This window comes from Rhineura floridana, chromosome 3 (assembly GCF_030035675.1).
Source record: "Rhineura floridana isolate rRhiFlo1 chromosome 3, rRhiFlo1.hap2, whole genome shotgun sequence".
Classification (NCBI taxonomy): Eukaryota; Metazoa; Chordata; class Lepidosauria; order Squamata; family Rhineuridae; genus Rhineura; species Rhineura floridana.
In genome coordinates, this window is record NC_084482.1 from 227434495 (window position 1) to 227457788 (window position 23294).

At 43.5% G+C, this 23294-nt stretch overlaps 2 protein-coding genes across 3 annotated transcripts in view; one reads left to right on the forward strand and one right to left on the reverse strand.

The window, feature by feature from the left end:
* The first annotated feature begins 1597 nt into the window (after positions 1 to 1597).
* Positions 1598 to 23294, forward strand: part of LOC133381830 (zinc finger protein 420-like) — a 43643-nt gene continuing 21946 nt past the window's right edge. For both annotated transcript variants that reach the window (XM_061621336.1, XM_061621337.1), the window contains exons 1-4: positions 1598 to 1683; positions 12333 to 12425; positions 13451 to 13531; positions 17633 to 17713. In XM_061621336.1, coding sequence (XP_061477320.1) covers positions 17677 to 17713 — 37 coding nt within the window. In that variant the 5' untranslated portion in view covers positions 1598 to 1683; positions 12333 to 12425; positions 13451 to 13531; positions 17633 to 17676. The remainder of the gene's footprint in view (positions 1684 to 12332; positions 12426 to 13450; positions 13532 to 17632; positions 17714 to 23294) is intronic.
* LOC133381862 (zinc finger protein 239-like) overlaps positions 11761 to 23294 on the reverse strand; it is a 62157-nt gene continuing 50623 nt past the window's right edge. Inside the window, exons 2-3 of the transcript XR_009761738.1 lie at positions 18963 to 19125; positions 11761 to 13817 (exon numbers count right to left, since the gene is read on the reverse strand). The gene's annotated coding sequence lies outside the window, so the exon portion shown is untranslated. The remainder of the gene's footprint in view (positions 13818 to 18962; positions 19126 to 23294) is intronic.

Consider the following 23294-nt stretch of genomic DNA (forward strand, 5'->3'; position numbering starts at 1 on the left):
CCAGGTAGAATTTGCGCTAAACCATTTCCATTCCATAGGCATAAAATTGGAATGGCTTTTTAATATGTTCTTAAACTTTTTCAAAAATGTTTTTAATCTTATATTTTTTTGAAAGCTTTTTTTAAGACACATTTTAAAATATGTTTTGTTTTAGTGTATTTTAGGGTTTGTTTTGTGATGTTTTAGAGTTTTTGGTGCCCCTGGGCTCCTGCTGGAAGGGTGGAATATAAATCAAATAAATGAATATTTAAATAAAAATGGGGGTCATGTCAGTGATGTTCTCTTCAGTCAAAGGGATTGGTACAAGGGCAACGCCTCCCTCCCCATGGACAGGGAGTAGGGAGTATATCCAACAGTTACTCACATTATAGATAGAAGCAATTCTTGTTGGGTTTAAGCAAGCTTGCATGCCCCCCCCTTTGATATGGAGATGTTCCCTTTAACCAGTATTGGGGATATCTCTATCTGGTTGTTTACCATGATGTAACTTCCTCAAAGGGTGGGGTTATTTACTTCCTCCTTTGTTAGGGGATATTGATCCTTTTTCATATTCTCCATTACCCTCTAGCAGAGGGAATAGGCAGTGTCTTCGAGGAGCATCCTCACCAATGACTGAAAATGGGCTGAGACTACAGATTTTTTTCTATCTAAGCTAGAGCCTATGTTGTCTTCAACATGAAGGTCAGGAGTAAAGGCTCTTTATTCTTTTTACCCAAGAAGATTGTCTCTGTGACTTATTTGATTAACTCGTGCGCATGGGAGGAAGGTGTGGGACTGGTTTATTTTCATTCCACTGTTGCATACATGCTTTCCTAAGAAATAGGACTACATATTGTTCCTATTTCATTTAAACGAAGCAGGTTCTGTGGCTCAGAGTAAACTGAGAATTTAACCTTTTCTCTTCTGCCAGGTATTTTAGCATCTGTTTTTTAAATAGTTTTAAACCACCCAGAGAGCTTCAGCTAAGAGGTGGTACACATATGTAATAAACAAATAAATAAGTAAACCAGATTTTGGGGGATTTTATTTTTTTTAGTGTTTTTACCATGTTTATTTGTTCGCCCCTTTGCTCTGTATCAGACACTCGTTTTAAAAGCGGTTTTCTTACTTACTGCTCTGTCTTCTGAGATGTTTTTTGCAAACCAAGGGCCTGTTCACCCGGGAGCTTTTCAAAGTAAATACGTAACTTTTGCCATCGCAATTGATTTGCTAGCTTCACACTCCCCAGCTTCCAATACGGTTTTTGTGAGTGTGTGTGTGTGTGTGTGTTTTACAGATACAAGTAATCCTGTTCCAAGTGTGGAAAGAGCTTCAGTCGCCTCTCCCTGCTACGGTCACATCGAAGGATGCATGCAGGGGAGAAACCATGGAAACGCTGTTTGCAAAAAGCGCTTTGGCGACAGCGCGCAGTAGGAACCTCCGCGCCTGCGCCCTGGATTTGCACAAGGGGCAGAGCCTGCAAGACGTTTGCCCAGAGCGCCGCTGGGATTCAGTCCTCCAGCGGTGGAAGGAACTGAGCTCTGTTTCCTAGAGAGGCAGGATGTTGTCATGACAATGGGAGGGACGGAGGGAGGGAGACAAGAGTGAAGCAAGGAAGCAAACAGGCTTGATTGATTTCCGAGGAGGAGGAGGAAGGAGGCTGATCGTGGCGAGGACGTAAGACAGAGAGGTGCAGCAGTGGGGGTGAGAAAGGGTCAGGAGTTTGCCTTTGGGGGGTTGGAAAAGGGGGGGAGATCCTCCCCCCACATCTCCCCTGGGAATTTATGGGGGGGAGTCGCATGCATGCAACCCAACTGCAACATTGGGGGCCGAACAGCTGCAGCGCTTCCTTTGCACGATCCTCTTTGAAGCGCCCAGGAGTGGGGGTGGGAAGAGACGTCCTGGTGCAGAGGAGACCCCCGGGTGTCGGGGCTAGGAAAGCCGGCCTACCTCACTGGGCTGGTGTGTGAGGACAAAAGGGGAGCAGGAGCAGGTGTCCTCTCCCCCGACGCCTTGGACAAGAAAGCAGATCCCCCAAAAGAGAGTAAGCAAGCGAATAAGTGAGCAATATTTTCTCCAGGTACAAACGGGGCTGTTTTATTGTTCGTTCTGACTACAGTGTGTTTCTGTGAGTGGTACTTCCTGGGAGGAAATACGCTTTTTGTAGAATCATAGAGTTGGAAGGGGCCTGTAAGACCATCCAGTCGAACCCCCAGCTCAGTGCTTACCCTCTCCCCCAAATACACTTTGCCTCTTATTGGGATCTCCTCAATCCTCCCCAATTCTAGTCTGTCTGTCTGTCTGTCTCTCTCTCTTTCTCTCTCTCTCTCTCTCACACACACAGAGAGAGAGAGAGAGAGAGGGAGGTTAGGACAATCATCTCCTTGCCTTCGTGACCGTACAACCTTCTTGGGATCTCCTTAAACCTTACCCCCCCCACTGTAGACTCTCTCTCTCTCTCTCTCTCTCTCTCTCTCTCTATCTCACACACACACACACACACAGAGAGAGAGAGAGAGAGAGAGAGAATCTTCTTGCCTTCCTGACCGTACAACCTCATTGCTGCTGCTGAAGGTTGGGGAGGGGGAGATCAACCTACATTTCCCACTCTGGGGCCTTGGAGGAAGGTCTGAATAAACATGTGTGGCCAAGCAAATAAGCTCGTCTCAGTCGTCCAAACTGCAGCCCTGCAAGGTAGGCAAGAGTGGTGTTAGCCTCCCGCTTTGCACCCCAGGTGCTCACTTTAGGGAAGAGGCCATTTTTATTTGTTTCATTATAGATTAAGAAAATGATCAGGAAGTCATTTACTTTGTGGTAACAGAGGAAGGTGCCTTATATTGACTTGGTACACCTAGCTCTGTGATGTCCTTCACCTAAATGGCCTTATTGAGAAGTTCTGGATTTGATCCTAAAGTTTTGCTCTTTTGGGGAATGGCTCAAGGTAAATGCCCTTTCTGCTTACGGCGTTCACAGCCCTCTAGTTTCAAAACCAGCCGTGGGAACCCTTTCTGGCTCTGCGGGCCAGATCCTTACTGGACCCTCACCTCAGGATCCAACTTTGCCACGTGGGCAGAGCCCTTTCAAGCTGGATGCAATGAGATTGGAGCCACTTTCAGTAAGGAGACACATTTTCTTAACTGATAGATGTTGGAGACCATTTGTGCCAATGATGTGTGGAGTGCAAAGTGAGTTTCTCACTAGGGATTCTGGGAGTTGTTGTTCAAACTCCACAGTGGGAATTGCTGCTCCATTGGCGCTTGGGAGAGCACTCTCTCCCTCTCCCTCTGCCCAGTTTATACCTTTGGGGCCTAGGAAGACGTGGAGGTGGCAGCTTGCAGAATCAAGGTGGGCACCCCTGTGCTTGCACCAATCGGTGAGAGGACTGGTGCCTGCCTGGATCCTGCCCCCATGCATTGGAGTTGAAGTCCTTGCCAGTTCTCAAGACAGCCCTAGTGCAGTTTCTGCAAGAATGTTGCTATATTCTGCATATTGTTGTGTGTTTCGGTTGAGGACAATAAGGGATGCTAAAAAAGAATTTGAGGAGCACATTGCTAAGAACATAAAAACCAGCAACAAAAAATTCTATAAATACATTCAAAGCAGGAGACCATCTAGGGAGACAATTGGACCCTTGGATGATAAGGGAGTCAAAGGTGTACTAAAGAACAATAAGGAGATTGCAGAGAAGCTAAATGAATTCTTTGCATCTGTCTTCACAGTGGAAGATATAGGGCAGATCACTGAACCTGAACTAACATTTGCAGGACGGGATTCTGAGGAACTGAGACAAATAGTGGTAACGAGAGAGGAAGTTCTAAGCTTAATGGACAATATAAAAACTGACAAATCACCGGGCCCGGATGGCATCCACCCGAGAGTTCTCAAAGAACTCAAATGTGAAATTGCTGATCTGCTAACTAAAATATGTAACTTGTCCCTTGGGTCCTCCTCCGTGCCTGAGGACTGGAAAGTGGCAAATGTAACGCCAATCTTCAAAAAGGGAACCAGAGGGGATCCCGGAAATTACAGGCCAGTTAGCTTAACTTCTGTCCCTGGAAAACTGGTAGAAAGTATGATTAAAGCTAGATTAACTAAGCACATAGAAGAACAAGCCTTGCTGAAGCAGAGCCAGCATGGCTTCTGCAAGGGAAAGTCCTGTCTCAGTAACCTATTAGAATTCTTTGAGAGTGTCAACAAGCATATAGATAGAGGTGATCCAGTGGACATAGTGTACTTAGACTTTCAAAAAGCGTTTGACAAGGTACCTCACCAAAGGCTTCTGAGGAAGCTTAGCAGTCATGGAATAAGAGGAGAGGTCCTCTTGTGGATAAGAAATTGGTTAAGAAGCAGAAAGCAGAGAGTAGGAATAAACGGACAGTTCTCCCAATGGAGGGCTGTAGAAAGTGGAGTCCCTCAAGGATCGGTATTGGGACCTGTACTTTTCAACTTGTTCATTAATGACCTAGAATTAGGAGTGAGCAGTGAAGTGGCCAAGTTTGCTGATGACACTAAATTGTTGAGGGTTGTTAAAACAAAAAGGGATTGCAAAGAGCTCCAAAAAGACCTCTCCAAACTGAGTGAATGGGCAGAAAAATGGCAAATGCAATTCAATATAAACAAGTGTAAAATTATGCATATTGGAGGAAAAAATCTGAATTTCACATATACGCTCATGGGGTCTGAACTGGCGGTGACCGACCAGGAGAGAGACCTCGGGGTTGTAGTGGACAGCACGATGAAAATGTCGACGCAGTGTGCGGCAGCTGTGAAAAAGGCAAATTCCATGCTAGCGATAATTAGGAAAGGTATTGAAAATAAAACAGCCGATATCATAATGCCGTTGTATAAATCTATGGTGCGGCCGCATTTGGAATACTGTGTACAGTTCTGGTCGCCTCATCTCAAAAAGGATATTCTAGAGTTGGAAAAGGTTCAGAAGAGGGCAACCAGAATGATCAAGGGGATGGAGCGACTCCCTTACGAGGAAAGGTTGCAGCATTTGGGGCTTTTTAGTTTAGAGAAAAGGCGGGTCAGAGGAGACATGATAGAAGTGTATAAAATTATGCATGGCATTGAGAAAGTGGATAGAGAAAAGTTCTTCTCCCTCTCTCATAATACTAGAACTCGTGGACATTCAAAGAAGCTGAATGTTGGAAGATTCAGGACAGACAAAAGGAAGTACTTCTTTACTCAGCGCATAGTTCAACTATGGAATTTGCTCCCACAATATGCAGTAATGGCCACCAGCTTGGACGGCTTTAAAAGAAGATTAGACAAATTCATGGAGGACAGGGCTATCAATGGCTACTAGCCGTGATGGCTGTGCTGTGCCACCCTAGTCAGAGGCAGCATGCTTCTGAAAACCAGTTGCCGGAAGCCTCAGGAGGGGAGAGTGTTCTTGCACTCGGGTCCTGCTTGCGGGCTTCCCCCAGGCACCTGGTTGGCCACTGTGAGAACAGGATGCTGGACTAGATGGGCCACTGGCCTGATCCAGCAGGCTCTTCTTATGTTCTTATGTTCTTATGCCACTGAAGAAGACTTGCTTCAAGTCGAAACACGTTTGGCAAATTATTTGAGATATGTTGTGCATTTTATCTTTGCATTTTATATTTCTGTATTAGCACACCTCTGCCTTTTATTGCTGTGTTGTCATTGGGAGTGTATGTGTATGTGTATCATATCTCTTCAGCAAAGTTCCACCAAATGCAAGTCATTGAGAATCTGAACATGAAGTCCCATTCCAACAATGTTCCTAACGACAAGAAAAATGAAATCTTACCTGAAGAGTTCTTTCTTCTTGAGTCTTACAAAGACTTTACTCTAGTTGAGCAGTCAGAGATAATTACCAGACTAAAACAACTATTATTTGCCCTTGAAAGTAAGAAGTTTTTAAATAATTCTTCTTTTTGCCCTGAAACAACTGTTAGGGATCAGAAGCAGTCATCTTACTCAAAAGCATTCTCATCTAAATAGAATCAACAGAAAATCTCTCAATCTTCAGAAGAAACGGATCAAATAATAAATTATCAAGAAAAAAATCCACAACAGTGCCCAAACTGACTAAGAACCAATTCTCCGGCACTTAAGGATAGGGGCATATGTAAATCTGGGGGTGATGTGACAAAAAGGGATGGGGACCAATGTATACAAACGTTACGATGGAGTGGTGCTGATGGCAGACCATGTCAGACTAGAGGAACAAGGGATCGATGTGTAATATCCATCCCTTGTTCCAGGTCTGCCTATAACCTGAAGATAACTGGGGGATGCAGGGTTCCAACCAACCTTCGTTTGCTGTTGTGCAATGCCAGGTCTGTGGTACAGAAAACATCTTGCATCCATGATACGATCTTGGATGAATCTGTAGACCTGGCATGTATAACGGAGACCTGGTTGGACGAAGCCTCGGCACCTATTCTAGCGGCAATGTGCCCGCCAGGTTTCCGTTATGCACAGCAGCCGAGGGAAGGAAGGCGGGGAGGGGGAGTGGCTGTCATCTATCGGGAGTCTCTGGTCTTTGCCAGGTCTCCTCTCCATGGGACCAAGTTTGTTGACTGCATGTACTGGAGGCTGGGCCCAAAGGGCAGTTTAGGGATCCTGCTCGTGTACCGGCCACCTCGCTGCATGGCAAAATCCCTGGCCGAGGTGGTAGAGGTGGTCTCGGGTGTTCGTATGATGTCCCCAGAATTGTTGGTGGTGGGTGACTTCAACGTGCATGCCGAGACCACTCTCAATGGAGCCCCTCGGGATTTCCTGGAAACCATGACTTCCTGGGAACTGCACCTTAGTAATACTGAGCCCACCCATGTAGCCGGTCATGCTCTCGACCTTGTATTTGTCCTGGGGGAGGAGAAAAGTGCTGTGAAGTTAGGGACTATTACTTCTATCCCTGTGTCATGGTCAGACCACCATCTGGTAAACGTAGACTTCTCGATGCCACACACCCTCTGCAAAGGCACAGGACCTATTAGAATGGTCCGCCCCAGGCATCTGATGGATCCAGAAGGATTCCTGATTGCGCTGGGGGAACTAGAACCTGCTGAAGGTCACTCGGTCGAAACCCTGGTGACGGAATGGAATACAAAGATCACCAGGACATTAGACCGAGTGGCCCCAAAACGTCCTCTCCCCCTGGAAAGATCCCAGACAGCACCATGGTATGCACCACGGTTGCGTGCTCTGAGACAGGAGGTGAGACGACTAGAGCGCCGGTGGCGTAAGTCCCACTCCGAAGATGCCCGGACACAAGTTAGAGCAGCAGTAGCTGGCTATCATGTGGCAATAAAGGCAACAAAGAAAGATTACTTTGCTGCCTCTATTGCATCAGCAGAATGCTGTCCCAGGAGGTTGTTCCAAGTGGTCCGAAGCCTGGTCGGTCCAGTTGCTCAGGAACCCTTGGAATACTCAAAGGCCTCCTGTGAAAATTTAGCAAAGCATTTTGCTGATAAAATCGAACATCTAAGAAGCTCGATTTCGCATACCGTGAATGCAGATAGTGGACCAGAGTTGACCAGTCATAATGTGATCCAATGGGATCGGTTTCGGCCTCTTCCTTCTTTTTTTTTTTTTTTTTTTTTTTTTTTCAATAATTTTTATTCAGATTTTCATAAAACATACAAGACAAAATCATAAAACATTCAAAGACAAAAAACAAAATCAAAAATAGTTAAACAAAAAGAAAAAAAGAAAAAAAAAACAAAAATAAAAAATAAAGAGTAAAATATTGACTTCCCATTTGTCAAAGATCAAATCAGTTATAAGTCTATAATATATAACAATCCTGTCTCTTAAGTCATATTATAAAATCACTTTCCTCCAGTAGTTATCTTACTTAATCATCAAATCTCATAAACATTACTTTATTCTTTCCACAAAAAGTCAAAGAGAGGTTTCAATTCTTTAAGAAATATATCTATCAATTTTTTTTTCCAGATAAGCATATCGATTAATCCATCTCATTACTAATTATGATAATCTTATTGTCATAACCATAGTCAAAATAAACATTTCAATTAATCCATCACATCAGAATCTGTTAGGTTCAATAATTTCAGTAGCCATTGTTCTATTATCTCTATTAGTTCCATTTTCCATCTTCCATCTTCAGTAGTCTTGTTAAGTCCAGTAATTTCAATATCCAATCTTCCATTATCAGTATTCCATAATAATCTTGCTGTCAAAGCCATAGTCATATAGTAAGAGTCTGATGGGAATTACCTCTATCCCAAATATTTTCTTGCCATCCATTCTGAATAGGTTGCTGAAATACTGCTGTAAAATCATATCTCTGTTCTTTTTTTCAAAATGCACTGGGTCATCTCTTAAAAGTTTTTCCATTGTCACATGGCTGCAGTTAATTCCATAAATTTTCTCTATATTGGGCTCCATCACATCATTCCAGTCCAGAAGATTATCCATGCCATTGATAACTTTATCTCTAGAATCTTCATTCATTTCTTCAGAGATAACATTGAGTTCCAAACAATAGATTTTATTTCTAAAGTCCATAGACTCCAAATCTTGTTCCTGTTCCACGTTGGTTCCAATCTCCGGGATCTCCTCTCTCACAGGGACCCCTATTCCAGTCTCCAGGGTCTCCTCTCTCACAGGGACCCCTGTTCCAATCTCCGGGGTCTCCCCTCTCACAGGGACCCCTTCCAGGGTCACCTCTCTCACAGGGACCCTTATATCTTTAATCTCCTGCTTCATTTTACTCAATTCAATTTTCGTTATCTCAATCTCATCCATTATTTTCTGAAACATGGTTATTTCCAGATTTTCAGCCACTTTCTTAATTGCCATTTTAAAAGAAAAATATAGGAAAACCACTTCTTATTTCAGCAACAATTGGGTTAATACTCCAAACTTGGTGACATCACAGTATAAACAGTGCAGACAGCCTTATCTCTCCAATAGTTAAGTAAACAAAATGCAGTTCCCAGGATCGAAACAATTAATGGCAATCGTCAAGAAACAGATTCGTCAAAATAAAATAGACCAAAAAGAGAGTAGTCTCAAAACAGTATAATATTTTTCAAAATAAAAATCTGGAATAGAAATCCCTCTTCTGTGTATATCTTTAGAATGCAAATCCAGGACAGCTTTTTGCAACAAAAACAGAGATAAGCTATTAATTAGTGCGTAGCAGAGAGAAGTTATGGCTCCCCAGTGAGATGTCAAAAACTGATCAATCTGGCAAATCTCTTTTAAACAGCAACAATTTAAGTCAAGTAAAAGAAAAATATAGAAAGAAGGGTGCTTGCCTGTTAGTGCGTTCTCTCTTAGAAGATAAGGTGAACGTTCGCTTTATCAGATAGAGCTTGCTGTTAAAAATCCGTCCCACCTTCGTCGGCTGGACCTCGTCCCATAAATTAATGAGATCTGGTCGTCCCAACAAAAATAGGCTTTGAGGTTAATCTCTTCGTTTCTCCCTACCCGGGAGAAGTTTAATCAGTCAAAAAAAAAAGAAAAAACTGACTGATATATCTGAATAAGCTTCTTTTGAGGCAGGAGCCCGTCTCAAAAGCAGGCACAGGCTAAGTCACCCTTCCCGGAAGTCCGGTTTCGGCCTCTTCCTTCTGAGGATGTGGACAAGGTGCTGTCAACTGTGAAACCTACCACCTGTCTCCTTGATCCATGCCTGTCATGGCTCTTGATGAGCTGTAAAGAGAAATTGGGCGTAGGGATCAAGGTTGTGGTAAATGCATCCTTGAATGAGGGTGTATTGCCATTAGTCCTCAAGGAGGCAATTATAAAGCCCATCTTGAAAAAGCCCTCCTTGGATCCCCAAGATTTAAACAACTTCCGCCCAATTTCAAATCTACCATTCTTGGGCAAGTTCATTGAGCGAGTGGCGGCCAATCAGCTGTCAGCGCACTTGGATGAAATGGATTATTTAGATCCATACCAATTGGGTTTCAGAACTGGACATGGAACTGAAACAGCCTTGGTCGCTCTGGTGGATGATATGAGGAGGGCATTAGATAGGGGAGAATCCACCTTTCTTGTCCTCCTAGATCTCTCAGCGGCTTTTGATACCGTCGACCACGGTATCTTGCTGGATCGTCTGGAGGGATTAGGAATAGGAGGCACAGTATTAAACTGGTTCCGTTCCTTTCTCTCCGATAGGCACCAGCAGGTGGCATTGGGAGATGAGGTTTCAGACCCTTGGCCCCTCAATTGCGGTGTGCCACAGGGTTCTATCCTTTCTCCCATGCTATTTAACATCTATGTAAAACCGCTGGGAGCTATCATCAGGAGGTTTGGGCTGCAGTGCCACCAATATCCGGATGACACTCAGCTCTATCTCTCATTTAAATCTTCACTGGAGTTGGCTGTGAAAACCATGTCCAAGTGTCTAGAATCCGTGAGTGGATGGATGGGAAGAAACAGGCTAAAGCTGAATCCTGATAAAACTGAGGTACTGCTTGTGGGAGACAAGGGGGGGTTGGGAAACATCGACCTGGTATTTAATGGGGTAAAATTGCCCCTGAAGGACCAGGTCCGCAGCCTCGGGGTGATCCTTGATTCCAAGCTGTCCATGGAGGCTCAGGTTTCATCGGTGTGCCGGGCAGCTTGGGGTCAATTGCGTCTCATACGAAGACTGCAACCCTACCTTCCTGTCCACCAGCTCCCACTCGTAGTACACACTCTGGTCACCTCTCGTTTAGACTCCTGCAATGCGCTCTACGTGGGGTTGCCCTTGAAAACAGTCCGGAAATTACAGCTGGTACAAAATACGGCGGCTCGTCTACTTACGAACACCCGCCGTTATGATCATATTACCCCAGTGTTATACAATCTCCACTGGCTTCCAGTTATTTTCCGGGCTCAATTCAAGGTGTTGGTATTAACCTATAAATCCCTGTACGGTTTCGGCCCAGTATACCTGATGGAGCGCCTCCAACGTCATAAATTGTGCCGCCCTACAAGATCTGCCACAAAGGGCCTCCTCTCAGTCCCATCAACTAAAGTGATTGGGTTGGTGAGGACTCGGGAGAGGGCCTTCTCTGTGGCGGCCCCCACGATTTGGAACTCCCTCCCAATAGATCTTCGACATGCCCCTTCCTTATATATATTTCGCCGAGGCCTGAAGACTTGGCTTTTCCATCAGGCCTTTATGAACTTGAGACTTCTAAGGTGAACTAGCTTCAGAATTGTATTACTGACAACTCTACTAAATATTGTAATTTTGCATTGTGCTGTACTGGTTATATTGTTTTTATTGTATCATATTTTACCATGTATTTTATCGTGCTTTATTGTACGCCGCCTAGAGTGGCCATTGGCCAGATAGGCGGCCTATAAATTAAAGTTTATTATTATTTATTATTATGTCCATCTTGTCTACAGAGCTAGTAGTTCACATCACACTCTGTGCGGTAAATTGCAGGTGCATTAGAAACTGGACATTATTCTGTACTCAGCCATAGACTATATTTTCCATCATTCCTTTCTACATATAATTTTCAGAATCATACCATGACATAGAACTTGACTTTATGTGCTTTTCCCTATTTTGTCTAATTCAGCATTTGCATGGTTGGTACCAGAGATGGATTATGGGGACTAGGGGGTGGGGGGAGAAACGCTCTCTCTGACAAATTTCTCACTCCCCCACCCATGCACCCCCATTGCTGGAGCGCTTTCGACATGCAAATTATAACTGAATCATAAACTGGAAGTTAAAATTAAGCTGCCATCCCAAACATGCTTGCCTCAAAGTTGACTCCATCAAAATCAATAGGACGTTTTTCAGAGAAAATGCATTTAGGAAGGGAGCATTTATTTATACGCAACACACCATCATTTCCCTTTCAGAGATCCAAACCATATACGCCGGCCCTTTTCTGTCTCTTCCCGATGCCAGCATTGATATTTGCATGTACATTCTCAAGCCACGACACTGAAAAGCTTATGGGAGCATTTCTGGCTGCACAAATATCTTGCGGTGGCTTCACTCTTAATCTCCATGGAGAAAGGTTTCCTCCAGAAGTGTAAATGTGAAGCGCAGCCCTGACTCCTTTTGGGAGGAGGAGGAGGAGGAGGAGGGCGAAGCTGTCAGGGCTGGTTTTCACTGTCTTTGTGACGAGATGATGTTGTCCAAATGAAAACAGCTGGGCTGGCTGAGTTCCACCGTGCCCTCCCCAACAGGCAGTTCAGGTTGGGCATCATATCCAGTGAGCGCATGTTCCCAAGTGCCAGGCTGACCCTGCTGGGACCATACGGCCCTCTGCTCTTCAAGGGGTGCAGGAGTTAACAAACAGTCCCTCCTTTTAGCTACAAATGGCTTGACTTGGAATGGCTGAATATCTTGTGGTCAAAAGTAATAGTCCTGTCTGTTTCCTTGGAAGAATTGGAGCCCAATTCCTGTTCGGAAGACGGAGAGGAAGAAGGAGAAAGTCTGTTTATCCAGGTCGCCAAAGAAGAGGAGGAGACCTCAGCAGGTCGGTGCTTAGCTGTGCTGCGGAGCCTCTTTTGGTCTGGGAATGGAAGCGTTATTTCCATTCCTGAGTAATATCATCCAGGGGAGAGTCACCCATCAGGCTGTGAGTTCTCCTGGTGGATTTCTGGGATGGTTTTAAAAGGGGCTAAGAAAAATGGCTTCATGCCCAGTCTGTGTATGTTGGAATTACTTTTTAAGATGTTTTTGTTTTAATATATTTTAAACCCTGTTTTTAATTATGTGTTTCAGAATGTTTTGAGTGTTTTGTTTGCCACTGTGGGCTCCTAGTGGGAAGAAGGGTGGGATATAAATCTAAATAAACAAATGGAAGAGAAGGCTCTCAAGGGCCACCAGTCCTGATGTTTATGGGCCACCTCCGGAGTCGGGGACAGCAGCAGGAGATGCGCTCTTGCCTTTCTCTCTGGCTTGTGGGCCTCCCATGTGTGTCTAGTTGGTGCCTGTGGGCCAGGCTGGCTCTAGGCTTTTTTGGAGGTGGGTGTTGGGGACAGGGTATCAATGAGGCCCTTATTCCCTCCCTTTCCTCAGACCACACCCCTCCTCCCCCTTGGCCCCAGCCCTTTAATATAAAATAATATGATGACCCCCTAAAAAGAGGAGGGGAACCTTTGGCCCTCCAGACGTTGGTGAACTGCAAATTCCATCAGCTCCTGCAAGGATGGCCATTGATTAGGGGTGATGGGAGTTCAGCAACATCTGGTGGGCCACAGGATCCCCACACCTGGTATAATTTAATCTGCATTTACCAGGGAGGGTGTCCCATTGGACTCATTGGGGCTCACTTCTGAATGGGTGCAACATTTATTGGGGTAATTTACATCCACAGTGGCAAGGATTCTCACCCTTTTACCTCGATTCTAAATGGGGTTCTCCCTGTCCCGCTCTCAGAATTAAAAATAAAAATTCTTCCTCCTCTTAGCTTCGAGGTTGTAGAAATGGTTTGATATGGAATCCCTGACTTTTTATGTTGTGGTTAAAAGTAACTCATCTTGTCTGTTTCCTTGAAAGAATGAGACCTCGCTTCCTGTAAGGAAGAAGGAGAAAGTCTGTTTATCCAGGTCCCCAAAGAAGAGGAGGAGACCTCAGCAGGTTGGTGCTTAGCTGTGCTGTGGAGCCTCTTTTGGTCTGGGAATGGAAGCATTTTTCTGTTCCTGAGTAATGTCATCCAGGCGAGAGTCGCCCATCAGGTGGTGAGTTCTCCTGGTGGACATGTCGGATGGCTTGAAAAAGGAAGCTGGATAGATGCATGGAAGAGAAGGCTGTCAAGGGCTGCAAGTCATGATGGCTGTAGCCTTCTGTCCTTCTTTTCTTAAGAAGATGTTTTGTTTTAAAGGTGATTTCGGTCCTTCATCATTTGTTTGCCCCCCTGGATTCCCTTTGGAAGGAAGGACAGGATATAAATTTTATTAGTATTATTAGGACTGATTGTGGGATTCCCATACACATCGATTCAGGCCCTGTGGAGATGCTGGACTAGATAAGCCTTTGGTTTGATCAAGCTCATCTCATGTTGTAAAGAGGAAGGTTGGCCATCAGGTTGAAGTTCCCCTTCCATCCACTGAGAGATTCCCCAAATTAAAATATCTGGCTTGGCTTCCTGATCCTGACAGTCTTTTTTTTTTTTTTTCAATAATTTTTATTCAAATTTTCATAAAACATACAAGACAAAATCATAAAACATTCAAAGACAAAAAACAAAATCAAAAATAGTTAAACAAAAAGAAAAAAAGAAAAAAAAAAAAAACAAAAATAAAAAATAAAGAGTAAAATATTGACTTCCCATTTGTCAAAGATCAAATCAGTTATAAGTCTATAATATATAGCAATCCTGTCTCTTAAGTCATATTATAAAATCACTTTCCTCCAGTAGTTATCTTACTTAATCATCAAATCTCATAAACATTACTTTATTCTTTCCACAAAAAGTCAAAGAGAGATTTCAATTCTTTAAGAAATATATCTATCAATTTTTTTTTTCCAGATAAGCATATCGATTAATCCATCTCATTACTAATTATGATAATCTTATTGTCATAACCATAGTCAAAATAAACATTTCAATTAATCCATCACATCAGAATCTGTTAGGTTCAGTAATTTCAGTAGCCATTGTTCTATTATCTCTATTAGTTCCATTTTCCATCTTCCATCTTCAGTAGTCTTGTTAAGTCCAGTAATTTCAATATCCAATCTTCCATTATCAGTATTCCATAATAATCTTGCTGTCAAAGCCATAGTCATATAGTAAGAGTCTGATGGGGATTACCTCTATCCCAAATATTTTCTTGCCATCCATTCTGAATAGGTTGCTGAAATACTGCTGTAAAATCATATCTCTGTTCTTTTTTTCAAAATACACTGGGTCATCTCTTAAAAGTTTTTCCATTGTCACATGGCTGCAGTTAATTCCATAGATTTTCTCTATATTGGGCTCCATCACATCATTCCAGTCCAGAAGATAATCCATGCCATTGATAACTTTATCTCTAGAATCTTCATTAATTTCTTCAGAGATAACATTGAGTTCCAAACAATAGATTTTATTTCTAAAGTCCATAGACTCCAAATCTTGTTCCTGTTCCACGTTTGTTCCAATCTCCGGGATCTCCTCTCTCACAGGGACCCCTATTCCAGTCTCCAGGGTCTCCTCTCTCACAGGGACCCCTGTTCCAATCTCCGGGGTCTCCTCTCTCACAGGGACCCCTTCCAGGGTCACCTCTCTCACAGGGACCCTTATATCTTTAATCTCCTGCTTCATTTTACTCAATTCAATTTTCGTTATCTCAATCTCATCCATTATTTTCTGAAACATAGTTATTTCCAGATTCTCAGCCACTTTCTTAATTGCCATTTTAAAAGAAAAATATAGGAAAACCACTTCTTATTTCAGCAACAATTGGGTTAATACTCCAAACTTGGTGACATCACAGTATAAACAGAGCAGACAGCCTTATCTCTCCAATAGTTAAGTAAACAAAATGCAGTTCCCAGGATCGAAGCAATTAATGGCAATCGTCAAGAAACAGATTCGTCAAAATAAAATAGACCAAAAAGAGAGTAGTCTCAAAACAGTATAATATTTTTCAAAATAAAAATCTGGAATAGAAATCCCTCTTCTGTGTGTATCTTTAGAATGCAAATCCAGGACAGCTTTTTGCAACAAAAACAGAGATAAGCTATTAATTAGTGCGTAGCAGAGAGAAGTTACGGCTCCCCAGTGAGATGTCAAAAACCGATCAATCTGGCAAATCTCTTTTAAACAGCAACAATTTAAGTCAAGTAAAAGAAAAATATAGAAAGAAGGGTGCTTGCCTGTTAGTGCGTTCTCTCTTAGAAGATAAGATGAACGTTCGCTTTAACAGATAGAGCTTGCTGTTGAAAATCCGTCCCACCTTCGTCGGCTGGACCTCGTCCCATAAATTAATGAGATCTGGTCGTCCCAACAAAAATAGGCTTTGAGGTTAATCTCTTCGTTTCTCCCTACCCGGGAGAAGTTTAATCAGTCAAAAAAAAAGAAAAAACTGACTGATATATCTGAATAAGCTTCTTTTGAGGCAGGAGCCCGTCTCAAAAGCAGGCACAGGCTAAGTCACCCTTCCCGGAAGTGTCCTGACAGTCTGAAGGAGACCCAGCTAGTTTTGTAGCCAAAAGTAACTTGCGTGTTTCCTTGAAAGAGCTAGGCCTCATTTCCTTTTCGGAAGGAGGAGAAGAAGAAGATCCACTTGTCCAGGGTCTCAAAGAAGAGGAGGCGGAGACATCAGCAGGTAGTGCTGTGGGGCTCTTTGTGGAAGTAAGATTCCCCACCACCCATCTTGTTCCTCAATAATGTCATCCAGGGCAGACTGACACATTAGGCTACAAGTTTTTCTCATGTTTTTTCCCTCTCCATTCCTCTGCTACCTAAAAATCTCACAACATCTCGTTCCTCGGAGTTTGTCTTCCTCCACAGACCTTGGGTTGCAAAGGATGAAATGGTCCCATCCCACCCAGGATTCTGGGCAGGACTGTGGACCATTGATCTTAAGAAGAGGTGCACTGGTAAATTTTGGAACGCAGGAGCCCCAAACATTCAAACCTAATGCTTCTGTCCCAAACATGTATATCTGGCACTTAATTTCCAAGTTAAAGACTATTAAAATTTGAATAGGTAATAGTTGCAGCAGCACCGGATTCTTCTTCCCATTCTCTGTGGTGTGTGTACTTTGGGTAACTTGCTTGCGTTGTCAGGGACTATTTCTACCACAGACTACTTTTTCTGGTTGTGGATCCTGCAGACTACTTGATGGCTGGTCCTTCCTTTAAGAAAGGGGGCAGACAGTTGAAGAGGGCTTCTTCATTCCTCCTTTTCCAGCACTTGGATTTTATTTCCTTGAAGTCCAAAGTAAAAGCGAGGCCATGCATGCTCTGCAAGAGGGTCCCCGTCTCACAGTCATGCAGCTGAGATCTTGCAAGGCTGCACCTTCCTGAAGCCAGATTCAGAATTACTTGTAAAAATGAGCCCCTCTGAACAAAAGTGGGTCTTGCTTCTCATTAAGCCCTGCATCAAATAGAGCTAGAAGCTCATCAGAAAAGATATTAACTGGCAAAGCCACACAGCTCAGGTTTTGCACAGGTTTTTATATGAACCCTTTTTAAACCCAAGACACATTCTACAGCATATTTACTGGTTTATTTTAAAATTTATACCTCACTTTTTGAGGAAGGCAATGGTAAACCACCTCTGAATACTGCCTAACATGAAAACCGTATTCATAGGGTCGCCATAGGTCAGGATCGACTTGAAGGTAGTCCATTTCCATTTTCTTTTCGAGGAACTTCTTCCACACAGCAGCTTACCATTTCCAATAAAAGCCAAACTTCACTGGAAAAATAATGTATATATAAAAAACAGAATATAAGGCCTAATAAGGATCATAAAAACAGTAAGAATTCTTTGGGGGGGGGACAAAAAGCTTTCAACAAACTTGGAAAGCGTAACAACATCTGGGCTTGTTTCACTTCAAAGGGAAGAGAACTCCAAAGAACTGGCTCCACAGCGCTCAAAGCATGTGGCCCGAGTCGCGTGCTGTTGGCAAGGCTTCACCCCTTTGCTCTCGTTCAAAATGTTTTCAGCGTTCAGATTTGGTTTGGAATGCCCAAATACTTTGTGGTCAAAAGGAACTAATCTTGCCTGATTTCCTTTTTTTAAAGAACCAGACCTCATTTCCTGTTGGGAAGAAGGAGAAGATCCAGTGATGCAGGAACCCAAAGAAGAGGAGGAGACCTCAGCAGGTAGATTTACTTATTTATTATTTAATGTATATCCCGCCCTTCCTCCCAGCAGGAGCCCACATGCTTAGCTGTGTGTTGGGGCCCTTTCAGGAGCTGAAGCTTCGCTCCCCTCGCCCACCCGTTCCTGTGTAATATCATCCGGAACAGACGGACCCATCAGGGCACAGTTTCTCCTGGTCACTTTGCCCTCCCTTCTCCTCTTCATCCAACATGTCACAATATTTCCCTCCTTGGAGTTTCTCTACAGCAGCAGACCTTTGGTTGTGAAGGCTGAAATGGTCCCCACCCCTACCCCCACAGGATGTGGGGCAGGACTGTGGACTCTAGGCACTGTTATGGGTCAGATCACTCTAGCTGTCTGTCCTTGGGGTTCAGAGAAGCAAAAGGGGACTTTGCTTTATTTTTATTGTCTTTAAAATCTGGAACATATAGACAGTTTTTCAGTTCTCTTTCTGTCCTCATGTGCCACTTTGCATAATAATTCAACTGTCCCAATTCCTTCACAGAAAATTTCTTGTCCAGTTGCTGTAAGTATCTTTTGTCTGTGACTTTCAAAACTTTTAAACAGGTTCTATCAATTATAATATGTAAGGTGGATCTTGAGTCAATTAAAAATCTGCTTCTTCTTTATCTGGTGTTTACCTAGGGGCTCCCCTTTTGAAGTCAGGCGTTGCTCTCATCTGCCTTCTATGGCAATTCCTTTGAAAATGTTTTGGAGAGCCACATTCAAAACACACATCCCATCTGTCTTGGCTCTTGTGTGGATTGGGGTGATGACTCATTCCTTTGTCCCTTTCATTTCTGCCTCTAGCGAGGTTTGCCTGTTGCTCTGACACAGCCTGTATTTCCCACTTTCCCCTAAAGTCCTGATCTCTTAAAGATGATATCAACTGATTTAGGTCTTGTTCAGAATTCTCTAATAAGCAGGAAATTAATTTATGATTCTGATTAAGAGAGCTTAAAAGTAATCCTTTCTTTAATTCTTGATCCAAAAATCTGCCACATCTTTCCAATCTAGCTATAAGTTCTGAAAACTTTTCTATATATTTATTCAGACTACCTCTTTCAGTAGTCTCTTTCAGGGAAAATAACTCTTTGTAAAAATATAAGATATGGCTCTTTGTTTTCTTGTTATAGACTCCCTGCAGCTTTTCATAAATCTCCTTTACAGTGTTGCAACCTGTACAGATATTCAATGCTTCATCTGATAGAGCAGAAATAAGCAGAGATTTTACTTTTGTATGCTTACGTCTCCATGAAGCAGTTGTGTCTTCAACATCAGCCAAGGGTTCTCTCTCAGTCAGGATTCCTTCCAACTCTTCTCCTTCCAGGAGGGTGTATCCCCCCTTCCTGGGCATTCAGGTTTTCAAGGCACCAGAGAGATGAAGAAGGCAGACTGAGTCGCAGGTTTACTTAAAAGGAGACAAAATGTTTATTGAGTAGCTTTCAACCCACAGGTATACCCAATACACAATGGGACAGGCTGCCTGGCTCTGCAGAAACATGGACCAGGCTGAACACTGAACCAAGCAGCCCAGACCCCTTTTTATACAAAATATTTATCAGCTCAATAATGAGGTTACATAAGCATTAATTAATATGACGCATTTACTAGGAAAGGCTACATCATACAACATAACAACAACCGATAAGCAAAGCCTCTAATAGCCTACCGGGGCATTAACTGCTTCAAAATCTATATTATATTGGTTAACAAGGCACCTTCCCAGCATCCCAGAATCACTCTTGGCAGATCATCACACCGAATGCTTATTAGGAACCCCAGATTAGACTCCAGGTGGCTCTGAGCTAATTCATTGACCGTTCCTTGAACCATCTTCCTCATGCTTAGATACTGAATGTTAACTAGAGAACGTAGGCTGGGGGGGAATACAAGCCCCCCTTTGCCTACAGGCAGCTATTCTGCTAATGTAGCTGCTGAACTTGCCCACGGGCCAATACAGAGGGCTTTACATTTGAAATCCCATAGTCTGAAGTTATCTTTTTCAAGCCTTGGAACATGTCTCTTGAGCGAAGATACTTCAGCCATCCTTTCTATCTCTGTTCTGCTTTTCTTTCTAACTTAATGTCTCCCTTGTAAGTTACACACAAGCCCTTTTAGCTTCAGCTACAACTTGCATTGATTGATTGATTGATTGATTGGATTTCTTAGTCGCCCATCTGGCTGGCCATCCAGCCACTCTGGGCGATGTACAAAATGAACAAAATAACACAAAATGACACACCAATACAATTAACATTAAAATCTAAAAGCAATAATGGTAAGATCTAGCCCACCCCAAATGCGCTGGCGGGGGCTGATGGGAGTTGTAGTCCAAAGGCACCAAAGCTCAGGAAGGCTATCATAAACACCAGGGCTCCGTTTCCTCCTTTGCAATGCCTGGATTTGGCCTGATCACAGCACTTTACTTGCATCGAATGGGAAGGAGGGGGGCACCGAGACTGCACAGCAACCTCCCCCACTGGCCAACTCTTCCTGCATTCAACTTAGTTTGCTGGGCCCATAACCCTAGTTGCACTGTGCATTTGTGAGTGCTTAATTTCATTTAAAGCAACGCAACAGCAGAAGAGTAACAGCAGATGTTGAAATGCGAGTGTGCCAGCGTGTGCGTGCGTTTGACTAAGAAAGCAGGCTTTTACCCTGCATGAGCATCACTGAGACTTGAGACTTAGTAAGATAAGAAAAACTACTTTATTTAGAGAAATACATTGTAGATAGAAAAGCAAACCTAGTTCTAACTAACTAACTAAGTTGGAGGCATAACGCCCAGGTGTGGGAATCAGCCTCATGGCTTGGGGAGAGCAGAGACAAAGGGATGTCTCCTCTCTCCCGGACAGTCGGAGGACAAATGAGTGGAAAGGGCAGAAGGAGGAGGGGCAGGTAAGCTTCCCTAAAGACATCACAGTCTAGCGACAGAAGGAAGTCAGTCAGAGCATCACAGGTAAAGGTAAACAAGCCTCTCCATCTGGAGGACCCTCACTCTATCTCCCCTCTGGAACACGAACAAAAGAACAAAACAGGAGTTGCTCTTGCCCCACTTCCAGCACTGCCAGCCCTCCCCACTTTCCTTTTCTGTTAGAATTAAGGTTGCCGTTTAATTTAGGAAAGCCGAAACGTGGCCCTGCCCTCCTTGTTTTAGGGTAGCCTGGCAGACAAACTGTTTAGCGAGTGACATTTTTCCTGAAACAGGTGCAATTTAGTGGGAGCTACTTCCCACTCCATCTTCCTACACGCCAGGTGTAAATTCCTACTAAATCAAAGGACATTACCCAGTTTCTCCACACCACGCCCATTTATGGCACATCCACAGTGTACATTGAAAGCATATGGCTTCCTCCCAAGAGTCCTGGGAGTTGTAGTTTATGAAGGGTGCTGGGAATGTAGCGCAGTGAGGAAAAACTATTATCCAGGATTCCTTGGGGGAAGCCATGTGCTTTAGATTTGTGTTGAATGTGGTTTAAATGTCTGGTGTGATCATACACTTCTATCATGTCTCCTCTAAGCTTTTTTTCTACAGCAAAAATCCCCAAATATTGTGACCCTTGACCATTTTGGTTGCCCATTTCTCTACCTCTTCCACCTCTAGAATGCTATTTTTGCAGTCAGGCAACCAGAACTGAAGACAGCATTCCAAGTGGGATCACATCTTCGATGTGTATAATGGCGTTATGATATTGGCAGTTTTATTTTCAAACTGTGTCTTAATAATCCATATGGAATTCACCAATTTCAGAGCTATAACATCAGCATCTTAAGTGGGGCATCTGACATGACCTCAGTGTCTCCTTTCAGTCACCACCGGTTCAGTTTGGATTTTTTCACTTCTGTGCATCACTTGACGCTTGCTTACATTTAATTGCATTTGCTCTTTAATTCCCGTGAATTCATCCGTGAATTTAATTCCCGTGAATTCATCCGTGTTAGTTAAGATCAGGTCCAGGATTGCCGATCCCCTTGTTCCTTCTTCTACTTTTTGAAAGAGGAAATTATCAGCAAGGCCCATCAGGAATTTGTTGGAGCCTTTGTGCTTCTCAGAGTTTGTCTCCCAGCTTAGCACTCTGGCTGCAGCTCTTTGTACCAATTTAAGTTTCCGAACAGTCTTCAAAAGTAGCCCCACGTAGAGCGCATTACAGTAGTCTAAGCGGGATGTAACCAAGGCATGCATCACCCTAGTCAGATCAGGTAGCTCCAGGAACGGGCGCAGCTGGCACACCAGTTTTAATTGGGCAAATGCGCTCCTGGATACAGCAGCAATCTTGCATTTCTTTTGCCAGAGTTTGTGTTCTTTTTTATTTTCTTCATTCAGACAAGACTTCCATTTTCTGACCAATGTCTGTGGTCTCTGGGTACCTGGAGTGAAAAATGTTAGACTGACAGGCATGCAGGAGAGAGCTTTTTCAGCTGTGGCCCCCAAGCTTTGGAATAAACTGAGGAAAGCCAAAGAAGAATATAGTCAAACATGGACCTTGGGTTTCAGGAAAGCCGATTTTAGCAAGCTCAGGGAAATGATGGGTATGATTCCGTGGCTAGATAGACTAAAGAAGAAGGAGCCCAAGAAGCGTGGGAGTTCATGAAGAACGTATTACAAAAAGCACAATCGCAAACAATTCCAAAGAGGAAGAAAAATGGAAGACATCGGAAAAAGCCAATGTGGCTACACGGAAAACTGGTGGAGGAGGTAAAAATAAAAAAGAGCATGTATAAAGAATGGAAGGAAGGACGCATCACCAAGGAAGAGTACCGACGAGCAGCTCGGGCTTGCAGGAATAGCGTAAGGAAAGTTAAAACCCAGAATGAGCTGAGGCTGGGGAGGGAAGCGAGGAACAACAAAAAGGGGTTTTTCAGACATGTTCGAAGCAAGAGAAAGACCAAGGAAACGGTGGGACTGCTGCTCGATGAGGATGGCAAAATGTTGACAGATAACAAGGAAAAGGCAGAACTGCTCAACGCCTATTTTGCCTCCGTTTTCTCCCAAAAAGGGAACAGTGTGCAACCTTGCATCAGTAGCAATCTCAGTAAGGGGTCAGGATTGCAGTTCAAGATTGATAAGGAGCTAGTCAGGAAATACCTAGTTAACCTAAATGAGTTCAAATCTCCAGGGCCTGATGAACTCCCAGAGTATTGAAGGAACTTGCGGATGTACTCTCGGAACCTCTTGCCATCATCTCTGAGAAATCCTGGAGAATGGGAGAGGTGCTGGAGGATTGGAGACGGGCAAACGGCATCCCGCTCTTTAAAAAGGGTGAAAAAGAAGATCCGGGGAATTACAGGCTGGTCAGTCTGACTTCAATACCGGGAAAGATATTAGAACGGATAATAAAAGAGTCCATTGGCAACTATCTAGATGACAATGCTGTGATTAGTAGGAGCCAGCATGGGTTTGTCAAGAAAAAATCCTGTCAAACTAATCTCATCTCTTTTTTTGATGGGGTCACTAGCTTAGTAGATGGTGAAAATGCTGTAGATGTCATCTATCTAGATTTCAGCAAGGCGTTTGACAAAGTCCCCATGTCCTCTTGATTAGCAAACTGGTCAAATGCGGACTAGATGGAAATACTG